The following is a 21,608-nucleotide window of genomic DNA, read 5'->3' as shown; positions in this document are numbered from 1 at the left end:
GGTCTATAGCCAGATAGACCCCTGCAATTTATTTATTTATTTTCCTTCTGCATTATGTATTGCATTGAACTGCTACTGCTAACAAATTTCTCGACAAATGTCGGTGATAATAGATCTGGTTCTGATATATTCCTGCTGAAATCCATTATTTGCATCGGGGAACTATTTTTGATAGCATTGTCCACAACTCCTTCCATCACACTGTTGTTAGTTGTGATCTGCCATGATAATTGTGTGGGAAAACAGAGATGTGTGTCTAGTAAACTAATAAAGTGGACACTGAGTGCATATTAAACTGAAGTAATGAGTGCCTCTGCTGGTAGTTTGGGTGAAGCTGACTGAATTTGCCAACAATAAAAGCCAGCATTGAAATCACCTGGAGGCATCCAGAAATATACTAAATGGTTGGGAATATTAAGAACTGCAACTGAATTCCATGAAACTTGATGGGTAGAACAAAATTTTGCAAGCAGAAAAAAATGCTAAACATCTCAAATAATTTTTATTTCTAAGTTTCTTTCATGCATTTCTCAAATGTCAATCAGGAATTATTTTACAGAACAATGCAAAACAAAGAAAATAGTTTATTTTTAACAAAATCAAAGAATCTCCCAAAAGAACAGAAAAATAATGAAAACAATAACCTAATTGGATAGAGAGAATCATGACTACCAAAGTTAGAAACTAATCTGATGAAATACAGCCTTAAAAATCATTCCAGTTTATTACAAGCCTCAGAATTCTCAAGCTTTTATCCTTTCATCAATAGAGAAATCAAGACTGGTTATCTTTTTCACGCAAGAACTTTTAACAAATCGTGCCACAATGATTTTGCCGAAGTTAACCAATAATTATTTTACCAGTGGTTGATCAGCTCTCTGTAACTCTTTATAATGCTCCTGCTGGTAGCCTAACAGAATTGACTGACTTAATATAAATCCAAAATCTTCCAGTTTTGTGACTAACTATAGCATGTATACCAGAGACATATTTGTCTTTACTTTTGCACATTTTGCTGAAGTTGCAGTCAAATATATTTTGTAAATAACTTCATTAAATTTTGACAATGAAAAGTCCTAATACTTTTCAACAATTATGAGAAAAATTTACTACAAAACTACGAAGAAATCACCAAATTTGTCCAGAGTGTTTTTCGAGTTAGTTCATGACAGCCCAGTCTGGGTCACAGATCACTCTCATGTCTACTTCCATTAAGGACACAGAAGAGACTGCAGATGCTGGAATCTGGAGCAACAAACAATTTGGAATTTGGGTCCCCTGGTGCATGGTCTCGATAATTGAAACATGGGCAATTCCTTCTTCTCCCTCCCATAACAGATAATGTTTGGTGAATTCTGGTGAATTTCCCCAGCAGACTGTGTTTTGCTCTATTTACACCTACTTGCTGCTTCACATTTGGATTTTGTGGCCTAGTGATTTGGAAAAGGATTAGTTTTAAATACTGCTGAATAAATTTAAAGTCAGAATATAAATAATTAAATACACAATTTGAAACATATGGAAGCCAATGAAGAATTGAGTTGTGGTAAGGGTAAGTACTACAATATTGATTGCGTCACAGATTATCGCCACATGATGACAAAAACTTCAGCACATTTGCTTCAGAGCATTTTATCAGTTCCTTAAGAAATTACCCTTATAGCTATTGCAGTGTGTTTACTATTGTAAAGAAGGAAACACTAGAGATCCCATACCAGGTTTTATATATTCCTTCCTCAGCCAATGACTTATATGAACAACCTGGCCATCTTTTTGCTACTATTAATGTCATGGAGCCAATCAGCAGGGAGAGACCCTTCCTGACCATCAAGCACCCATTTACACGAATCCCATTTTATTCTTCCTACATTCGCCTCAACTACCTTAGATTCTACCATTCACCACCACACTTGGGCAATTTACAATGGCCAATTAGCAACCTGCATGTCTTTGGGATAAGAGAGGAAACCCACGCACCCTGATTACACTTCAAAAATGTAGAACTAAGGCACTTAGGATTTGAAGAAATATGTTTTGTGAATGATCATGTGGCACCATCTGTGGCTTAAAGAGTTCAGTTCCAATGCTTCAGGTTCCAGGTTCCATTCCAAAAATTTGAACAAAAAAAAAATGGGCTACTCTCTAGCAAAATACAACAATATTACAACAATAAAGTGACAATACAATACATTGCCACTGCACTTCAAAGAAATATAAAAATAAGTGGTAGAAACCCTGATTCAAGACCACCAGTGGCTTCCTATCTCAAATTTTTGGTGAGATGAAATTTGTCTTTTTGTGGACTGATTGTAACTTGCTGCCATTTATGTTCAATCTGAGCACTGCAGATGGCCTTTGAGGAGAAAATTAATTTCAACACATTTTGTAGGTTACTGGTGGTCTGCACAGACAACATTTCTCTCTTCTCCACAATCCATGCAGCAAGTTATTTTAAACATTTACTTCTCTGGATCTGGGGACTGTAAACTTTTCTTTGCTGGCAGCCATGCTAAATGATGAAGAGCTCCTGCCATGCGTGCAGAAGGACCCAAAGCTGCAGATGAACAGCTGAGAGCCAAGCGAAACGCACTCTGCCCCGATAACACAGGCGAGATCAAAGCAGACTTTCTTGGGACATCACTGAACAATGAACAAGAGCCTGTAGTGGTCTGGACAGATTCCTTTTGCGGAGTTTCACAAATATAACCGAAAGCTATTTAAAAACAAACAGCATTTTTCTAAATTATATCTGGTATTATACAGCAATCAATATGCTAAAATCTCTCCAACTTGTGTTGGGTAGTTTCTTAATCATTGAATATGATACACTCAGTTAAACACAAGGCTAATAGTAATAGTCCGTCTGACTGCATCCAGACCACTGATTCAATTACCTCTAGTTTCCAGATTTGATGTGTTAAATTTTTAAGATTTTTTTGATTCATGCACTTGGTGCACTATCATTTAAATTTGCCTTTCACAGACTTCCTCTTTCTCCATTCGTAGCCATTTCCTTCACTGCTTGTGGTTTGTGCAAATTCCTTAATCAGCAAGTCAACCCTTGCTAGGGATGAAGAAAATGATACATTGAGGGGTAACTATATAGAATTTTTAAAAATATGACAGGTATAGATAAGATTAGGTTAGAGGAGTCCAAAACTGAGATAGATTTAAGGTGAGAGAGTGGTGAATCTATGGGTGGGTATTGTGGTTGGCAAGGACTCATTAGGTTGAAGGGCCTATGCCCATGCTGTATTGCTCTATGACTCCAAATACAATGCCAGTTGAATATTTCAATTGTTTCTCTGTGACCACAATAAGATTTAGTATACAAAATCAAATTCAAACACAACTCACAACTTGCTTTTTACGCACCTGTTTATCTTCTCAAACTTACATATTTAACTTTTGGTTTAAATTAAATGGGACAGTGCTAAAATTGATTCTATTTTTGGGAAGATGAATCTCAGGGTTGTATACTGCATACACACTTTGATAACAAATGTACTTTGAATCTCTGAATTTTCTTCTTTTTATATACACCTCCACTTCTATTTTCTTGAATACTCATTTACATTGATTACTTTATAAAATAGAGGCAATAACATTATGTTACACAGCTTAACAAAATTAATAATTGACTACTATTAAAATAGTAACTGAAAGCCAGAAATGTTATTTACATCACTTGTTTCCAATATAGGTTGAAATACATTATGTAAACTTTTGCCCTAATGAAATTTAGAAATGTAAAACATGAGTTTAAGCTCTAGAAACCTGCCCTTCCTTATAGAAAATAAGATTGCTATAAATAAGCCCCAAAATGTTGTCAAAAATATATTCTTTGTTATACTTTACATGGAGGCAACCTTCCTTTTGCAATATTTCCTAGGTAGTAATTCTGCCCGCACTCAATGTCTGTCTTCAAGCGTGTCCAGATGACCACCAATGTGATCATGGGACCATCGCAGCAGGAGGAGGAGGAGCGAGGGGCTCGGGAGAGTGCTGAGTGCTGGGAAGCAGCTGAGGAGCTGAGGTGAGTTTGCTTTAAAAGGAGCGCGGAGGGCAACTGAAGGGTTAAACAGAGTGTTATTTAATTGATTAGAGGGAGTGAGTACTTGAGATAATTGGCAGGGACAAATAAAAGGAGGGGTAACTGAAGAGGAGTGGCCAGGGTGGATTGAATGAGTTTGATCACATAGCAAGAGTTGATTGTGGAGTTCACTGGAAAATGGTGGAGGGAGAGAACATCAAGGAAAGAGCCAAGCTGTTGAAGGAAGTTTTTGGTGAGAGTGGAAGTGAACTAGAGATGGAGGTTGGCAGGAAAGAGGAATGGAATAGAAAGAGAAAGAAAAGAAAGCAGAGGTACAGGATATCAAACTCTGAGGAGTCAGTGGATGATCAAAACAGGACAGCAAAACAATGGAAAGAAGATGAGATTAAAGCAATTTTGAAACTAAGTGAAGACGGGGTGTCTTTTGGTGATTGGAACCTCATTTGTTTGACGAAGATGCTCAACAAAATTATAGGCGAGATTAAAACAGCAAAGAGTTTACAAAATGGATCGCTATTAGTGATTTGTTGGGATAGAGCTCAGCAAGGCAAAGTGATAAGATTAAGTAAAATAGACGGCAAAGAGGTACAATGCTCAATACCCAACAATAGAAAGTGGACTAGAGGAGTTATTTCGGGGATACCAACAAAAGTTACCATGGATGAGATTAAACAGAACATAAAAGGAGCAAAACATATTGAGGCCAAATGTTTGAAAGTTACAAGAAATGGGAAAAAAGTGTGATAGTTTATCGGTAATGATTAACTTTGATGAAGAGAGATTGCTGACTAACATTTACTTAGGGTAGATGTGTTATGCGGTTAGAATATATATACCACTGCCTTTAAGATGCTATAAATGTCAGAAATTTGGGCACATTGCAGCAGTCTGCAGAGGAAAACCAAGATGTGGGAGATGCACTGGAGTGCATGAATATGGGAAATGTGAAGCGGGAGCTAGGCTGAAATGCTGCAATTGTGGCGAGGAACACAGCGCAGTGTATCAAGGGTGCATTTATAGCAAGAAGGTGGCTGAGATACAATATGTAAAAGTAACTCAAGGAATCGGTTATGCAGAGGCAGTGAAAGAATTTGCTGAAAAAAGGCTGTCAAGCAAATAAATACAGGGAATAATAAACTGGTGAATTGTGAGGGCTGTAATATGAAAAATAAGGATATACTATTAATGAATATAAAGGATTTTGTACTTTTTATGGTGGATGCAATTAATTGTTCAGTGCAAACAAGCAAAAGAACTGAGAAAATTAAAATTATCCTCAAGTCTGCAGAAAAGTATCTTGGTATTAAAGGGATTAGGTGGGAAGAAGTCAAAGAAACACTGAATGGAGGATCCAACAGTTCACAGGCAGGGGAGATGGAATCTTAACAGCAGTATATTTATCGCAAATGGTCAAGAATTGAAGAAATGTGTTTCAGAACTTAAGGAAAATCCTCAGATTTTATGGTTGAAGCCCAAGGTAAAAGTGTAGAACTCCAACAACAAATAGAAGTACCCGACAAGAACATCTGTGAGTTGGAAAAGAGATTGGAAAATGGAGGAAATTATTACAAGGATACAAAAGGAAAAGGAATTTGTTGCAAAGTGAATTACCTACATTCAGATTATAAAATGAAAACATGGAAGCAAATGACCAACTCCGAGGTCTCAGTAAACAACTGCAGGCTATGGTCCAAGAAAAGGAAAACCTGAAAAAGCAGACAGACTTGGAAAAGCGGCAATTTTAAAACTATAACGTGCAATAATTACTATTCTTTAACAAGACTATTTTAGTCTTATAAGCCATGTAGATAAAATCAATGTAATCGAGGTAATGCAACTACATGAAAACGTGACAAAATTAGGGAAGAATAGCAGTTTGCGGCATTATCTAATGAGCGCATTAAGTACTCACGAGGAATTGCAACTATAGAGTGATGCTAATAGAGAACTGTAGGCTGAACTAGATTGTCTAAAGTAGAGAACTCCAGGACATATTTGCTTGGAACACCACAAGCCTAGCAGGTGGCGGTAATGCACTAAAAAAACTGGTTACCAACTGCCATAAACAAAAGAAGAGGAGTGGCCAGGCCCCTTTTGAGTTGAACTGAGGGAGAGAGGTGAAGAAGGAACTGCTAGTGAGAAAAGACCATGGAGGCCGCAACTGCTGAGTTGATAAAGAACGTATCCTGCAGGATGAATTGCTGGTTGACGGAAGTGAGTTAGAGATGGAGGTTGGCTGGAAAGAGGAATGGAGTGGAAAGAGTAAGAAAAGAAAACAGAGGTATGAGATATCAAACTCTGAGGAGTCAGGGGACAAACAAAATAGGATAGCAAAACAACGGAAAGATGAGATTAAAGCAATTATAAAACTGAGCGAAGACGGAGTGTCTTTTGGTGAATGGAACCCGATTCATTTGATGAAGATAATCAACAAATTTATAGGTGAAGTCAAAAGAGCAAAGATTTTATGAAATGGATCGCTATTAGTGATTTGTTGAGATAGTGCTCAACAAGGCAAAGTGATAAATAAAATAAACTGCAAAAAAGTACAATGCTCAATCCCCAAGAACAGAAAGTGGACTAGAGGAGTTATTTTGGGGATACCAACAAAAGTTACTATGGATGAGATTAAACAGAACATAAAAGGAGCAAAAATTATTGAGGCCAAACGTTTGAAAGCTATAAGAAATGGAAAAAAGTGTGATAGTTTATAGGTTATGATTAACTTTGATGAAGAGAGATTTCCGACTAAAGTTTATTTAGGGTCTATGTGTTATGAGGTCAGAATATATATACCACCGCCTTTAAGATGCTTTAAATGTCAGAAATTTGGGCATATTGTGGCGGTCTGCAGAGGGAAACAAAGATATGGTAGATGCGCTGGAGAACATGAATATGGGAAATGCGAGGTGGCAGCTAGGTTGAAATGCTGCAAGGAACACAGTGCAGCTTATCGAGGGTGCATTAATAGCAAGAAAGAAGCTGAGAATCGGTTATGCAGAGGCAGTGAAAGAATTTGCTGAAAAAAGGTCGTCAAGCAAATAAATACAGGGAATAATAAACTGGTGAACTGTGAGGGCTGTAATATGATAAATAAGGATACACTAATAATGAGTAAGAAGGATTTCATACTGTTTATGGTAGATGCAATTAACTGTTCAGTGCAAACAGACAAAATAATCAAAAAAATTAAAATTATAGTCAAGTCTGCAGAAAAATAACTTGGTATTACAGGGCTTAGGTGGGAAGCAGTCAAAGAAACACTGAATGGAGGATCAAACAGTTCACAGGCAGGAGAGGCGGGAAATTAATGGCAGTATATATATATACACACACACACAAACACGTATATATTACAATGGAATGCAAGAAGTCTTATCACAAATGGTCAAGAATTTACGAAGTATGTATCAGAACTTAAGGAAAAACCTCAGATTTTATGTATACAAGAAACATGGTTGAAACCCGGGGTAAATGTGAAGAACTTCCAGAAGAAGAGGAGGAGGAATGGCCAGTGTGTGAGTGGCTCAGGGTAGGAGTGGAACTTTGAGGCTTTGGCTTGCAGAAGCTGAGGATGAGCTTGCTCCCAGTGAGGTTTGGCTGGGTAAGTTCCCTTAATTAAATTAACTTGGGAGTAGGTAACGGAGGCAGCAGTTAGGGCAGTTGAGTGCTCTGTATGCAGTATGTGGGAAGTCAGGGACAGCACAATTGTCCCTGATGACTACACCTGTAAAAGGTACATTCAGCTACAACTCCTGATAAACCGAGTTCGGGAAATGGAGCTAGAGCTGGAGCTGGATGAACTTTGGATTATTCATGAGGCAGAGGCAGAAGTAGACAGGAGTTTCAGGGAGACAGTCACCCCTAAAAGTCAGGAGACAGGTAGCTGGGTGACTGTCAGGAGAGGGAAGGGAAATAGACAGAAAGATCAGAGCATCCCTGTGGCTGTTTCCATCAACAATAAGTATACTGTTTTGGATACTGTTGGTGGGGACAACCTACCAGGGACAAGTTGTAGTGGTTGCATCTCTGGCACTGAGACTGGACCCTCGGGCCGGCTGGTGGCGCAATGACATCGGCGCCGGACCCAGGAGCGGAGGTTTCCGGGTTCGAAACTAGTCGGGTCCGCTCCCGAGTATGCTTTCCATCCGTGCCGGGTTGAGTGTTGAGATCGCAACTCGACCTCGTAAAATAAAGGGAAAATACTGTGAAAATGTCTGTGTGAGGAGTGGCTCACCACACAGTCTCTCTCTCGCTCCGCACCTTGTAAAAAGCCATGAAAAAGACATCATCACAGACGCACGCATGGACACGCAGACACACACGCACAGACTCGCATGCATGCAAGCACACGCCAACAAAAAAAAGAGACTGGACCCTCAGCTCAGAAAGGAAGGAGGGAAAAGAGGGGAGCAGTAGTGATAGGGGATTTGATAGTTAGGGGGACAGATAAGAGGTTCTGTGAGAGAGATCGAGAATCCCGGATGGTCTGTTGCCTCCCTGGTGCCAGGGACTGTGATATCTCGGATCGAGTTCTCGGTATTCTCAGGAGGGAGGGTGAGCAGCCAGATGTCATGGTCCATGTAGGGACGAATGACATGGATAGGAAGGAGGAGGAGGTCCTACAAAGAGAGTTTAGGGAGTTAGGTGCAAAATTGAAGGACAGGACCTCCAGGGTTGCAACCTCAGGATTGCTATCCATGCCACGTGCTAGTGAGGCAAGAAATAGGAGGTTAATGCAGCTAAATACATGGCTAAGGAGATGGTGCAGGAGGGAGGGCTTCATGTTTCTGGAAAATTGGGCTTTGTTCCAGCGAAGGTAGGACCTGTTCCGACGAGACGGTTTGCACCTGAACTGGAGGGGGACTAACATCCTTGCCAGTAGATTTACTAGTGCTGCTCCGCGGGGGGTTATACTTTATACTTTATTGTCGCCAAACAATTGGTACTAGAATGTACAACCATCACAGCGATATTTGATTCTGCGCTTCACACTCCCTGGATTACAAATATTAAATATTAAAAATAGTTAAAATTAGTAAATATTAAAAATTTAAATTATAAATCATAAATAGAAAATAGAAAAATGGGAAGTAAGGTAGTGCAAAAAAACCGAGAGGCAGGTCCGGATATTTGGAGGGTACGGCCCAGGTCCAGGTCAGGATCCGTTCAGCAGTCTTATCACAGTTAGAAAGAAGCTGTTCCCAAATCTGGCCATACGAGTCTTCAAGCTCCTGAACCTTCTCCCGGAGGGAAGAGGGACGAAAAGTGTGTTGGCTGGGTGGGTCGTGTCCTTGATTATCCTGGCAGCACTGCTCCGACAGTGTGCGGTGTAAAGTGAGTCCACGGACGGAAGATTGGTTTCTGTGATGTGCTGCGCCGTGTTCACGATCTTCTGCAGCTTCTTTCGGTCTTGGGCAGGACAACTTCCATACCAGGTCGTGATGCACCCTAGAAGAATGCTTTCTACGGCGCATCTATAAAAATTAGTGAGGGTTTTAGGGGACAGGCCAAATTTCTTTAGTTTTCTCAGGAAGTAAAGGCGCTGGTGGGTCTTCTTGGCAGTGAACTCTGCTTGGTTGGACCAAGTCAGATCATTTGTGATATTGACCCCAAGGAACTTAGAGCTTTTGACCTGTTCCACTTGCGCACCACCGATGTAAATTGGGTCGTGCGGTCTGCTACTCCTTCTGAAGTCAACAACCAATTCCTTTGTCTTGCTGACGTTGAGGGATAGGTTATTGTCTTCGCACCACGCCACCAAGTTCTTAATTTCCTCTCGGTTTAAACTAGAATAGCAGGGGGAGGGGAACCAGAGTGTTAGAGCAGACAGTGAGGTGGAGGAGGATAAAGGTCATGGGAGGACTGCATGTATAGACAGAAATCAAAGGTTTGTACATGATAGAAATGTTCTCAGGTACATCTATTTCAATGCAAGGAGTATTGTAAGTAAGGCTGATGAGTTTAGGGTGTGGATTGGCATGTGGGATTACGACATTATTGCTATTAGTGAGATGGTTGCAGGAGGGGCAGGACTGGCAGCTTAGTGTTCTGGGATTCCGTTGTTTCGTTGTTTCAGATGTGATAGTGTGGGAGGGATGAAAGGGGGAGGAGTGGCATTACTAGTCAGGGAAAATATCACAGCTGTGTGTAGACAGGACAGCCCGGAGGGCTTGTCTACAGAGGCCATGTGGGAGGAGCTGAGGAACGGGAAAGGTGTGACCACAGTAATAGGGTTGTATTGTAGACCACCCAATAGTCAGAGAACTGGAGGAGCAAATCTGTAGAGAGATAGCAGACCGATGTAAGCAATAGAAAGCCGTAATTGTAGGGGATTTTAACTTTCCATATATTGACTGGGACTCCCACACTGTGAAAGGGCTAGATAGCTTGGAGTTTGTCAAATGTGTTCAGGAAAGTTTTCTAAATCAATATATAGAGGTACCTGCAAGAGATGATGCAATACTTAAACAACAGAAATTCTGCAGATGCTGGAAATTCAAGCAACACACCTCAAAGTTGCTGGTGAACGCAGCAGGCCAGGCAGCATCTCTAGGAAGAGGTGCAGTCCTGTCGAAGGGTCTCAGCCTGAAACGTCGACTGTACCTCTTCTTAGAGATGCTGCCTGGCCTGCTGCGTTCACCAGCAACTTTGATGTGTGTTGATGCAATACTTGATCCCCTATTAGGGAACCAGACAGGTCAGGTAACAGAAGTATGTGTAGGCGAACATTTTGGGTCCAGTGACCATAATGTCATTAGTTTCAAGTTAATTATGGATAAGGATTTGTCTGGTCCTTGAACTGAGGTTCTAAATTGGAGAAGGGCCAATTTTGTGGAATTGAGAAAGGATCTAGAAAGAATGGATTGGGATAAGTTGTTTTCTGGCAAGGATGTGTTCAGTAACTGGAAGGCCTTCAAAAAAGATATTTTGAGAGTGCAGAGTTTGCATGTTCCTGCCAGGATTAAAGGCAAAGTTAACAGGCATAGGGAACCTTGATTTTCAAGGGATATTGGTGAGCTGGTTCAGAAAAAGAGAGGGGTGTATAGCAGGTATAGGCAACAAAGAACAAATGAGGTACTTGAAGAATATAGAAAATGTAAGAAAAGAAGGAAATCAGGAATGCAAAAAGAAGACATGAAGTTGCTTTGGCAGATAATATGAAGGTAAACCCAAAAGGTTTCTACAAGTATATTAAGAGTAAAAGGATGGTAAGGGACAAAATTGGTCCCCTAGAAGATCAGAGCGGTTGTCCATGTGTGGAGCCTCATGAGATGGGGGAGATCTTAAACAGTTTTTTTGCATCAGTATTTACTCAGGAAACTAGCATAGCGTATATGGAAGGAAGGGAAACAAGCAGTAGTCCCATGGAATACAGAGATTAAAGAGGAGGAGGTGCTTGCTGCCTTACAGCGAATAAAGTTAAATTAAATCCCCCGGGCCTGACATGATATTTCTTTAGACCTTGAGAGAGACTAGTGTAGAAATTGCAGGGGCCCTGGCAGAAATACTTAAAATGTCCTTAGCCACAGGTGCAGTTGCCGGAGGATTGGAAGGTAGCTCATGTTGTTCCGTTGGTTAAAAAAGGCTCCAAAAGTAAACCAGGTAATTTCAGGCCAGTGAGCCTGACATCAGTAGTAGGTAAATTATTGGAAGGTTTTCTGAGAGATTGGATATACAAGTATTTGGACAGCCAAGGGCTGATTAAGGATAGTCAGCATGGCTTTGTACGTGGTAGATTGTGTTTAACGAATCTTGTAGAGTTTTTCGAGGAGGTTACCAAGAAAATACATAAAGGAAAGGCTATGGATGTCGTCTACATGGACTTTAGTAAGGCTTTTGACAAGGTCCCACATGGGAGGTTAGTTCAGAAGGTTCAGACACTAGGTATCCATGGAGAGGTTGTAAACTGGATTCAAAATTGGCTGTGTGGGAGAAGACAGAGTGGTAGTGGATGATTGCTTATCAGACTGGAGGCCTGTAACTAGTGGTGTGCCTCGGGGATCTGTGCTGGGACCATTGTTGTTTGTTCTCTATATCAATGATCTAGATGATAATGTGGTAAGTTGGATCAGCAAGTTTGCTGATGACACTTAAGATTGGAGTCGTTGTGGACAGCAAGGGAGGCTTTCAAAGCTTGCAGAGGGATCTGGACCAACTGGAAAAATGGGCCAAAAAATGGCAGATGGAATTTAACACAGACAAGTGTGAGGTGTTGCATTTTGGAAAGACAAATCAAGGTAGGACATACACAGTAAATGGTAGGGCACTGAGGAGTGCGGAGGAACAAAGGGATCTGGGAGTTCAGATACATAATTCCCTGAAAGTGGCGTCACAGGTAGACAGGGTTGTAAAGAAGGCTTTTGGCATCCTGGCATTCATAAATCAAAGTATTGAGTATAGGAGTTGGGATGTTATGGAGAGGTTGTATAAGACATTGGTGAGGCCAAATTTGGAGTATTGTGTGCAGTTCTGGTCACCTAACTATAGGACGAATATCGGTAAGATTGAAAGAGTGCAGAGATGATTTACTAGGATGTTGCTGGGTCTTCAGGAGTTGAGTTACAGGGAAAGATTCAACAGGTTAGTACTTTATTCCTTGGAACGTAGAAGAATGGTAGAGGAGATTTGATAGAGGTTTACAAAATTATGAGGGGTATAGACAGAGTAAATGTGAGTAGGCTCTTTCCACTTAGATTAGGAGAGTTACAAAATAATGAGGGGTATAGACAGAGTAAATGTGAGTAGGCTCTTTCCACTTAGATTAGGAGAGTTAAATACGAGAGGACATGGCTTTAGGGTGAAAGGGGAAAGGTTTAGGGGGAACATTAGGGGAACTTCTTCACTCAGAGTGGTGGGAGTGTGGAATAAGCTGCCATCTGACGTGGTAAATGCGGGCTCACTCTTAAGTTCTAAGAAGAAATTGGATAGATACATGGATGGGAGAGGAATAGAGGGTTATGGACTGGGTGCAGGTCAAAGGGACTAGCCGAATAAAGTTTCTGCACAGACTAGAAGGGCTGAATGGCCTGTTTTCTGTGTTGTAGTGTTCTGTGGTTCATTTGAGGTACAAGGATTATTTCAGATAGTGGATTTATGCTGTGTGATTATTTCAGCAGGAATTTATATGAACACAGGAAAAATGTCACTTTCAGATAGCTAATGCCATTCAAGTTATTGCATTATTTTAAATAGTAATCTGCTTTTCTGTCAGAGGACAAAGTTTTGTTTTAAAAATGCATTTGTCTGGCTTAACCGGTTTTCAGATGAACTGTTAAAGTCGATTCCCTTAAAGCTTTCCAACCAGAGTACTTCTACCAATACAAAAGATTCCATGCCATTATTAAGAAAACAAAATTCAGAATAACATTCCTCCTTCAACAACTTTCATAGAAAATATCTGTACATTCAACTGATAATATTTTTGTCTGTATAAAATTTCAAAAATAGCAAACTGTTAATTTGCCAATTATTCTAACGTGCACAAATTATGCAAGTTTGGCCTTTTCAACTTTCTCGCAAATTCCCAATCACAGACCAACAGAAATAACTCATTGAAGATGACATACTCTACATCACTCTTCAACCATCAAGTGGTTCATCTACAGCAGGATTGCCTGGATTTGAATGCAGTCTCAGCAAAAGAGTGATAGACCGAGAATACAAATGAGAATTAAATTGAATTATTTAATGCAAATAAACAGAATTTTCTACACTTCTGATGCTTACCTTTCTTGTTATTTGTATTTGCATGGAGCTGAGCCTCTCCTAACTTGGAAGTTTCATCTACAATATGATGAAAGCAGAATTAGCTAAGACCATTAAGAATAGAATAATATCCAATAATAACTGCAAGTATACAAACATCCCTAGCATAACACATAAACCTAGGTCAAAATTTGAAACTAAAGCTTGAAATGCAAAATCTACAGCCATGATTTTTCACTCGAGCCAAGTTAACAACACATCGTCTCTCAGATCAAGGACAAGTTGATTGAGATTGTTACTCCCTGTGAGGATGATGACGACAATGGACACTGTAGGAAGGATACTCCCTGTGAGGATGAGAATGAGGATGGGACACTGTAGGAAGGATGAGGGACCACAGTGATTCAGGGAGTTATTCAAGGTGGGGGGGGGGAGAGATAGTAGAATTAGGGGAATAGACACTACGTCTCTCTTGCAAGAATCGAGAGTCGCAAAGGCCATGTTGTCTGCATGGTATCCAGGTTCTTACAGAGCAGACAGATTAGCTTTATTGTCACAAGTACATCGAAACATACAGTGAAACAAGCTGCTGGCATCAAATCAAAATATGAGGATTCTTCTGGGAGACGCCTGTAAAAGTCACCATGCTTCTGGTGTGAAAACAACATGCCCACAAGTAACTAATTCTAACCATATCTGGGAAGAGACTGGAGCACCTGGACAAAGCCCAAACAGTCACGGAGAGAATGCACAAACCGCTTACAGACTGCCGGCGACAGGTGGTATTCAGCAGGGGTCAGTGTTGGGTCTGCTATTTTTCAAGTTTTAAGTTGATGATGACTTCATGGTCAAGTTTGCAAATGACACAAAGATAGGTGGAGGGGCAATTAGTGTTGTGGAAGAAGGAGTCTGCAAAGATTAGAAGGATGAGCAAAGAGGTGGCAGATGGAATACAGTGTAGGGAAGTGTATAGTAATGCACTTTGATAGAAGGAATAAAGGCGTACACTATTTTCTAAACAGGGAGCGAATTCAGAAATAGTGCAAGGAGACTTGGGAGTTCTAGTGCAGGATTCCCTGAAGGTTAACTTGCAGGCTGAGTCAGTAGTAAGCAAGGTAAATGCAATGTTGGAATTAAAGAGGACTAGAATATAAATAAACAAGGACATAATGCTGAGGTTTTATAAGGAACTGGTCAGACCGTATTTAGAGTACTCTGAGTAGTTTAGGGGCGCATATCTTAGAAAGGATTTGCTGGCATTGGAGAGGATCCAGAGGAGGTTTATGAGAATGATTCCAGGAATGAAGTGGTTAATGTATGAGGAGTGTTTGATGGCTCTGGGCCTGGGCTCACTGGAGTTTTGAAGAATGAAGGGAGATTTCATTGAAATCCACTGAATATTAAATGGCCTAAATGGAGTGGGTGTTTCCAATAGCGGGGGAGTCAAGGACCAGAGGGTAGAGCTTCAGAATAGAACGGTAACCCTTTAGAACAGAGGAGGAATTTCTTTAAGCAGAGAATGGTGTAGCTGTGGAAGTCATTGCTACATACAGCTGTGGAGGTAAAGTTATTGAGTATATTTAAAGCAGAGGTTGATTAGTAAAGGCATCGAAGGTTACATGGAGAAGGCAGCAGAATGGGGCTGAGAGGGAAACTAAATCAGCCATGATGGAATGCTACAACAGATTCAATAGGTCAAATAGCCTAATTTTCTCCTATGCCTTCTGGTCTATACTTCCTCTATAGGTTTTTGGGCTTTGAAATGACTGATGATCCCAACATGGGAACAACAGATTCCTGCACAGATGGGCAGAAGGTGCCTAAAGGTGGCTTTTCAGCTGCTCACCTTTTTTTCACATTTATGTAGGACTTCCATGTGCTCCTGATCTATAGTCCCAAGGCTCTTAACAACATTCTTCTTTTCCACTTTGAGCAGAGGACGTCAGGGATTCCTGACAGGCTGTGAGCAGATTCTTGCATTGCTTCCTCTGTGAACCTAGTCTTTTCTTCTTGTGACAGGATTTTAAATTGTTTTGTCTACTTTGGGAGTCTCCTGTTGGGCACAGGAATGATGTGGCTTGCTTAACCCAGCAGGCTCAGTATAACAAGGGTCTCAATACAAAGGATGTTGGTTCCCTTGTCCTTCAATAAATTGAGGATTATGTTGAGACCTTAGTTGAAACCTAAGTGAGCAGAGTTAAGATCGTGCCAGTTGCTGCCTTTTCGAGCTCATTTGTGGAAACAGCTTAAATTCCTCTCTTTTAATGTCTCTTTTTTTCTTTTTCAAGGCAGCTGGGTTCTGTCGAGGTCCCTGATCCACAATGTCGCTCAAACTACAGTTTTTCACGGCAGATGTGTTCCCGCTCCTGGAGCTCATCGACTGACTGTTTTCCGATATTCTCCAGGTGCGGCATACAAGACGTGCCTCCGGGATGTGACCCTGCATGGTCCCATGGACGACTGAATGCGGCAATGCGGGAGAAACATCAGGATTTCGCAGACAGAGGTCTCTGTGTTCAAGCGACCACTCTCTCTCAATAGTGGGGAGAGTTTGCTGGCGATTCTTGAGAACCTCAGAATAAAAAGCAACGTGGCCGAATGTAACATCATAATAGTGACTGTTGGTCTCCCCTTTCCCTGTGGAATGGGTGAAATCTCTGTCCTTTGTTAGTGAGAGAAACATTTTGTGGCATATTGAACTGTCGGGTGAATTATAGTTTTTGTTGATTGTAGATCATGTTCTCTCTTTGGGTGCTTTGCTATTGGTGGGTGGTAGGTGCTGACGCTTTTTTGCTGAATGGGTGGGGGAGGGGAGGGGGAGAGTTGATGTTCTGATACTGCTCGTGTGGGGGAGAGGGACTGACTGGGATTTTAACATTATTCTGTCATTCATTCTTCTGAGGTTTTTCTGTTTTTCGTGGATGTCTGCAAAGACAGAATTTCAGCTTGTATACTGTGTATATTCTCTGATAATTAACAGAACCATGTAACCTTGAGATGTCTGATGTAGACAGGCAATGTCTCAGAGTATATAGGAAGGCATAGATTACTGCTACTTTATAGAAATTGAATTTTGTGACAGATCTGAAATCTTCAAACTACTTTTTCCCCTCATTCCAACAAATAAAAACCGAAGGCTGTGCTGGTATTCTGAAGGTAATGGTAAACTTCATCATTGATATCTACCTTTTTTTGAGAAGTGGTTCTTGAGATGTGGAAAGCAGCACACATTTTCCAGGGTAACACCATCTCATATATGAGAGGCCTTTCCTCTCATACACTTTAATTAACAAATTCATGATAGTTTGGAGCGCAGATTACTAGTGCATGCAAATACATGCATCATCTGCACACCACAGATTGACTATGGAGGATTTTGGAGTGTAGTTGCCATAGATTTAAAAGCTGGAGGTGAGATACAGCTTTAGCTCAAGAAAGACTGAAAATCAGAAAATGGTCCCAGGTCTTGGCTGTTTTGTACATCAGTCCTGACGAAGGGTCTCGGCCTGAAACGTCGACTGTACCTCTTCCTAGAGATGCTGCCTGGCCTGCTGCATTCACCAGCAACTTTGATGTGTGTTGCTTGAATTTCCAGCATCTGCAGAATTCCTGTTGTTTGTTATACATCAGTTGTTTGGGATCATGGCCCCCTTGCCATCATAAAGCAAATGTAAAATGGAGATGAATTTTTGTGGGCAGCCAAAAATGGACTGTTTTTCAGAACCATTCAAGTCAACATTTGTTTCTCAGGATTTGCAGACTAATAGCAGCTCCCATGCTTGTAAAATGAAACTAAAAACAATTTTTAAATTAAGAAAAAACTCTTTGTATTTATAACTTTTCTTTACAGTCAGTTGTCCAATATACACCCATTTGAGGAGGCCATTGTTTGCCACTGTGCATCTGTGAATGTGACCATCTAAATTCTAATCTTAACCTTTGACTGCATAACAATAAAAAACATGATAAGGAGCTGACATTCAATGTAGGAATAAAGATCTCGCTTGATGTTTATGTTCTGGTCAGAATCAGAAGCAGGTTTGTTATCACTGTCCTATATAACGTGAAATTTGTTTTGCAGCAGCAGTACAGTGAAAAGTCAAATTACTATAAATTACTAATTGAATAAATAGCACCAATAAAAGGAATAATCAGGTTCATGGATCATCCAGAAATCTAATGACAGAGAGGAAGCTGTTTTTGAATTGTTGAGTGTGGGTCTTCAGGCTCTGCACCCCTTCCCTGATGGTACAGTAGTAACAAGAAGAGGGCATGTCCTGGATAGTGAGGATCCTTAGTGATGGATGCTGTCTTTTTAAGGCAATGCCTCTTGAAAATGTCTTCAATCGCAAAGAGGGCTGTTCCCATGATGGAGCTGGCTGAGTCTACAACCCTCGACAGAGTTGTGCATTAGAGGCTCCATATCAGGCTGTGATGCAACTACCTGGTAGTTAAAATGCTCTCCAATGTACATCTGTAGAAATTTGAAAGTCTCTTGTGACATACCAAACCTCCTCAAACTCCTAACAAAGTAGAACTGCTGGTATGCTTTCTTAGTGGTTGCGTCAATGACTGATCCTCCGAGCTGTTGACACCCAACACCGAGAAACTTAAAGCTGCTCACCTTTTCCACCATTGACCCTCAATGAGGACAGGTGCATGTTATCCCAACTTCCCTTCCTGAAGTCCACAATCAATTTCCTGGTCTTACTGATGTTGAGTGCAAGTTTGTTGTTGCAACGTCACTCTAGCAAGCCAATCTACCTCACTCCTGTATGTCTCCTCAACATGTAGTGCTATCTGCAAATGTACAATTTCAATGATATTCCAGCTGTGCTTAGCCATAAGTGTAGAGAGTAGAGCAGTGGGCTAAGCACAGCTCCTTGAGGTGTACCTGTATTGACTGGCAGCAAGGAACAATTCATTAATGAACATGCAATAATATGCTGCTATTAACTTGGCTGTCTTGTGTTATTTGGTTCAGTATTTTATTAACAGCTCATTCAAGTCACCGATTATGAAAACAGTTTTTTTTAAGAATTAAAAAATTAATTCCTGTATAACCTTCATGTGTACAATTCAAAAAATGTTAGCCTTTCCATCCATCGTTTTCAAAAGTACACTGTTACACTCACCAGGCTGGGCAATTGGAACATCAGCACTGGATTGCTCTGGCCTGGAGTCAATTATTGAGAAGTAGACATCATCTTGTGACTTTACCCCTGCCTCAGAATTTTGGAGACAATCTGCACTGTTCAATGACTCAGAACAGAGGTCTTGCTGCAATTACACACAGAGTAAACGGAAGGAAAACACAGAACCAATCTTGTTAAAAGAAAGTGGCGACAAACTAAAATACACTAACTTTAACCAATGTTTCTTGCAATTTTAATATATCTCATTTTAGGTTCATGGTTGCTCTAATACAGATTAGATGATTGGGAGTTTGAAGTTTGAGAAAGATAGTTATTATGTTCCAGCATTTCCTGCAGAGTTAAAGTGGTAGAAGGAGCAGCAATACTGACAAAAGAGTAGGCGGTCAATGAGATTGTTAAATCTGGAAACACTATCTGACCCAGTGATCAAGGGTCATTCCCAGTGACAAACATTATTTTATGTTAAATGGCAGGTTTTCCATTAATTACTTGTAAAACCATGGAAGGCACGTGATGTATCTTGAGGCAGACAAGTCTATCCTTATCTCAGAAAGAGATAATACCGATTCTAATTATTCAGAAAAGGTCACAGAGACAGCTGCTAAGTTTCTAGTTATTAATGTTCTATTGAACAACACTGAGAAAACCTACTCGTGTTTTCTTTTTTCCTTTTTATCTAATTAATAGCTGAAAGTCCATTGCATTCAGTTTCTTCACTTGATCCTATGCAGATGCTGTCAAAGATTTGGGAAAATCTTTAACTGTAATAATGGAACAAACTGGATGTGTGGTAAATTTGGTAAATCAAATACAAGCTGCTGCTATTGTGTGGTAACCGGAATCTCCGGAGCTCAAGGCCCTGAAATCCTCGGCTTTGCGTGTTTCAGCGGCCGGGGAGAGGTCGAAGGCGCTTGGCACAGGATGGCGCTCGGGAGGCTGTATCGGAGAGGCTGGTCGGAGGCTCGAAGTTTTCGGACGGATGGACTCAGTGTTGGCTGTGGTCGGCTGCTTCCAAGGCATCGGCAAGTTGACGGTGCCTGGAGGTTTATGGCAGGGTGTTTCTCCCTTTTGCCGCCTGCTATCGGGGACTCGGGAGTCGATCGACTCGGGACTTTGAGACTTTTTTTTTACTGTGCCCATGGTCTGTTCTTCATCAAATTATGGTATTGCTTTGCACTGCTGTAACTATATGTTATAATTATGTGGTTCTGTCAGTGTTAGTCTTTGGTCTGTCCTGTTTTCTGTGATATCACCCTGGAGAAACATTGTATCATTTCTTAATGCATGTATGCATTTCTAAATGACAATAAAAGAGGACTGAGTGTTCTCATAATCTAATCTAAACAAGCAATTCCAAACCTTATAAAAAATTAAAATATTGTTTTCCCCCTTGCAGGAGTTACATTGGAGTGCATTTGGTTGCTTCAAGTAGCATTTCAATATTTATTAATTTTACTTTGGAATGGCTAATTTGACAAAATATAGACTCAATGTTTTCAGGTTAGAGTGCAGGCTTGATACAATATTACCATAAAAAGCCATTTGCGACAAAGGTCATGTAGACACATGTCAACTCTTCATTCTTTTGTCCCTCTTAAACCACAAGTGTGCAAACCCCCACTTCCTCCACCAGCTGAAGTTATTTCTTCCCATCATCATTCCTGCTGAGAACAAATTTGAGTTTAGAGCAAATCCTAGTCTTCTACAAACAATAATTTTTCTCCATTCTATGAGAAGAAAATCAATTTCAAGATGACAAAGTGCTACTTCTCTTGCAGCTTTCTACCAAAAGCAAATCTGCACCCTGTACAAATATTCAACCTCTGCTGGCAACTGCACTTCTCTTTCCATCTGGAGGAGGAGTTGGCTCCTGATTGTGCAGTTTCTCACTACTGTGGTCAATATAATGATACTCAACTTTTTATTATCCATCTCTTCTCCACTATTTTCCATCATCTCATTCAACATTCCACTGCAATGCAAGCACCCTTCACATAATCCTCTCCTCCTGTTTTATCAAACATATCCAATCCTCTAAGATCAAAATCTTTTACCTGCCTATCTTTCTTCCTCATATCACAGATATCTTTCAGTAGGTTTTGTTGTTCCAGTGTAATCTGACCTGGAACAGGATTTGGACCAGCTAGAAAAACGAGTTGGAAAAATGGTAGATGGAAATTAATGCAAACAAGTGTGAAGTGTTGCACTTTGGGAGGGCCAGCCAGGGTAGGTCTTACACAGTGAGTGGTAGGGCACTGAGGAGGAGTGCAGTAGAATAGAGGGATCTGGGAATACAGATCCATAATTCTTTGAAAGTGGCATCACAGGTAGAGAGGGTCATATAGAAAGCTTTTGGCACATTGGCTTTCAAAAATCAAAGTACTGAGTACAGGAGATGAGATGTTATGTTGAAGTTGTGTTAAGACGTTGGAGAGGCCTGGTTTGGAGTATTGTGAACAAGAGAAAATCTGCAGATGCTGGAAATCCAAGCAACACACATGCAGTGCCAGAGGAATTCAGCAGGCCAGGGAGCACCTATGGAAAGGAGTAAACAGTCAACGTTTCGGGCTGAGACCTTTCGTCAGGACTGGAGAAAAAAAAGATGAGTCAGAATAAGAAAGTAGAGGGAAGGAAGGAAGAAACACAAGGTGGTAGGTGAAGCCAGGTGGAGGGAGGGGTGAAGTAAGGAG

At 40.7% G+C, this 21,608-nt stretch overlaps 1 protein-coding gene across 5 annotated transcripts in view; it reads right to left on the bottom strand.

Moving 5' to 3' along the window:
- Positions 1-529: 529 nt before the first annotated feature.
- tdrd5 (tudor domain containing 5) overlaps positions 530-21,608 on the bottom strand; it is a 65,741-nt gene continuing 44,662 nt past the window's right edge. For 4 of the 5 annotated variants that reach the window (XM_063059125.1, XM_063059127.1, XM_063059128.1 and 1 more), the window contains 3 exons: positions 18,898-19,042; positions 13,784-13,840; positions 530-2,713 (listed from right to left, as the gene is read on the bottom strand). In XM_063059125.1, the coding sequence (XP_062915195.1) occupies positions 2,460-2,713; positions 13,784-13,840; positions 18,898-19,042 (456 nt within the window). In that variant the 3' untranslated portion in view covers positions 530-2,459. The remainder of the gene's footprint in view (positions 2,714-13,783; positions 13,841-18,897; positions 19,043-21,608) is intronic. The other variant, XM_063059129.1, reaches the window with a different exon arrangement.

Source organism: Mobula hypostoma, chromosome 9, assembly GCF_963921235.1.
Source record: "Mobula hypostoma chromosome 9, sMobHyp1.1, whole genome shotgun sequence".
NCBI classification, from domain to species: Eukaryota; Metazoa; Chordata; class Chondrichthyes; order Myliobatiformes; family Myliobatidae; genus Mobula; species Mobula hypostoma.
The sequence above is the reverse complement of the archived record's forward strand: the minus strand, read 5'-3'. Positions and strand labels throughout refer to the sequence as shown.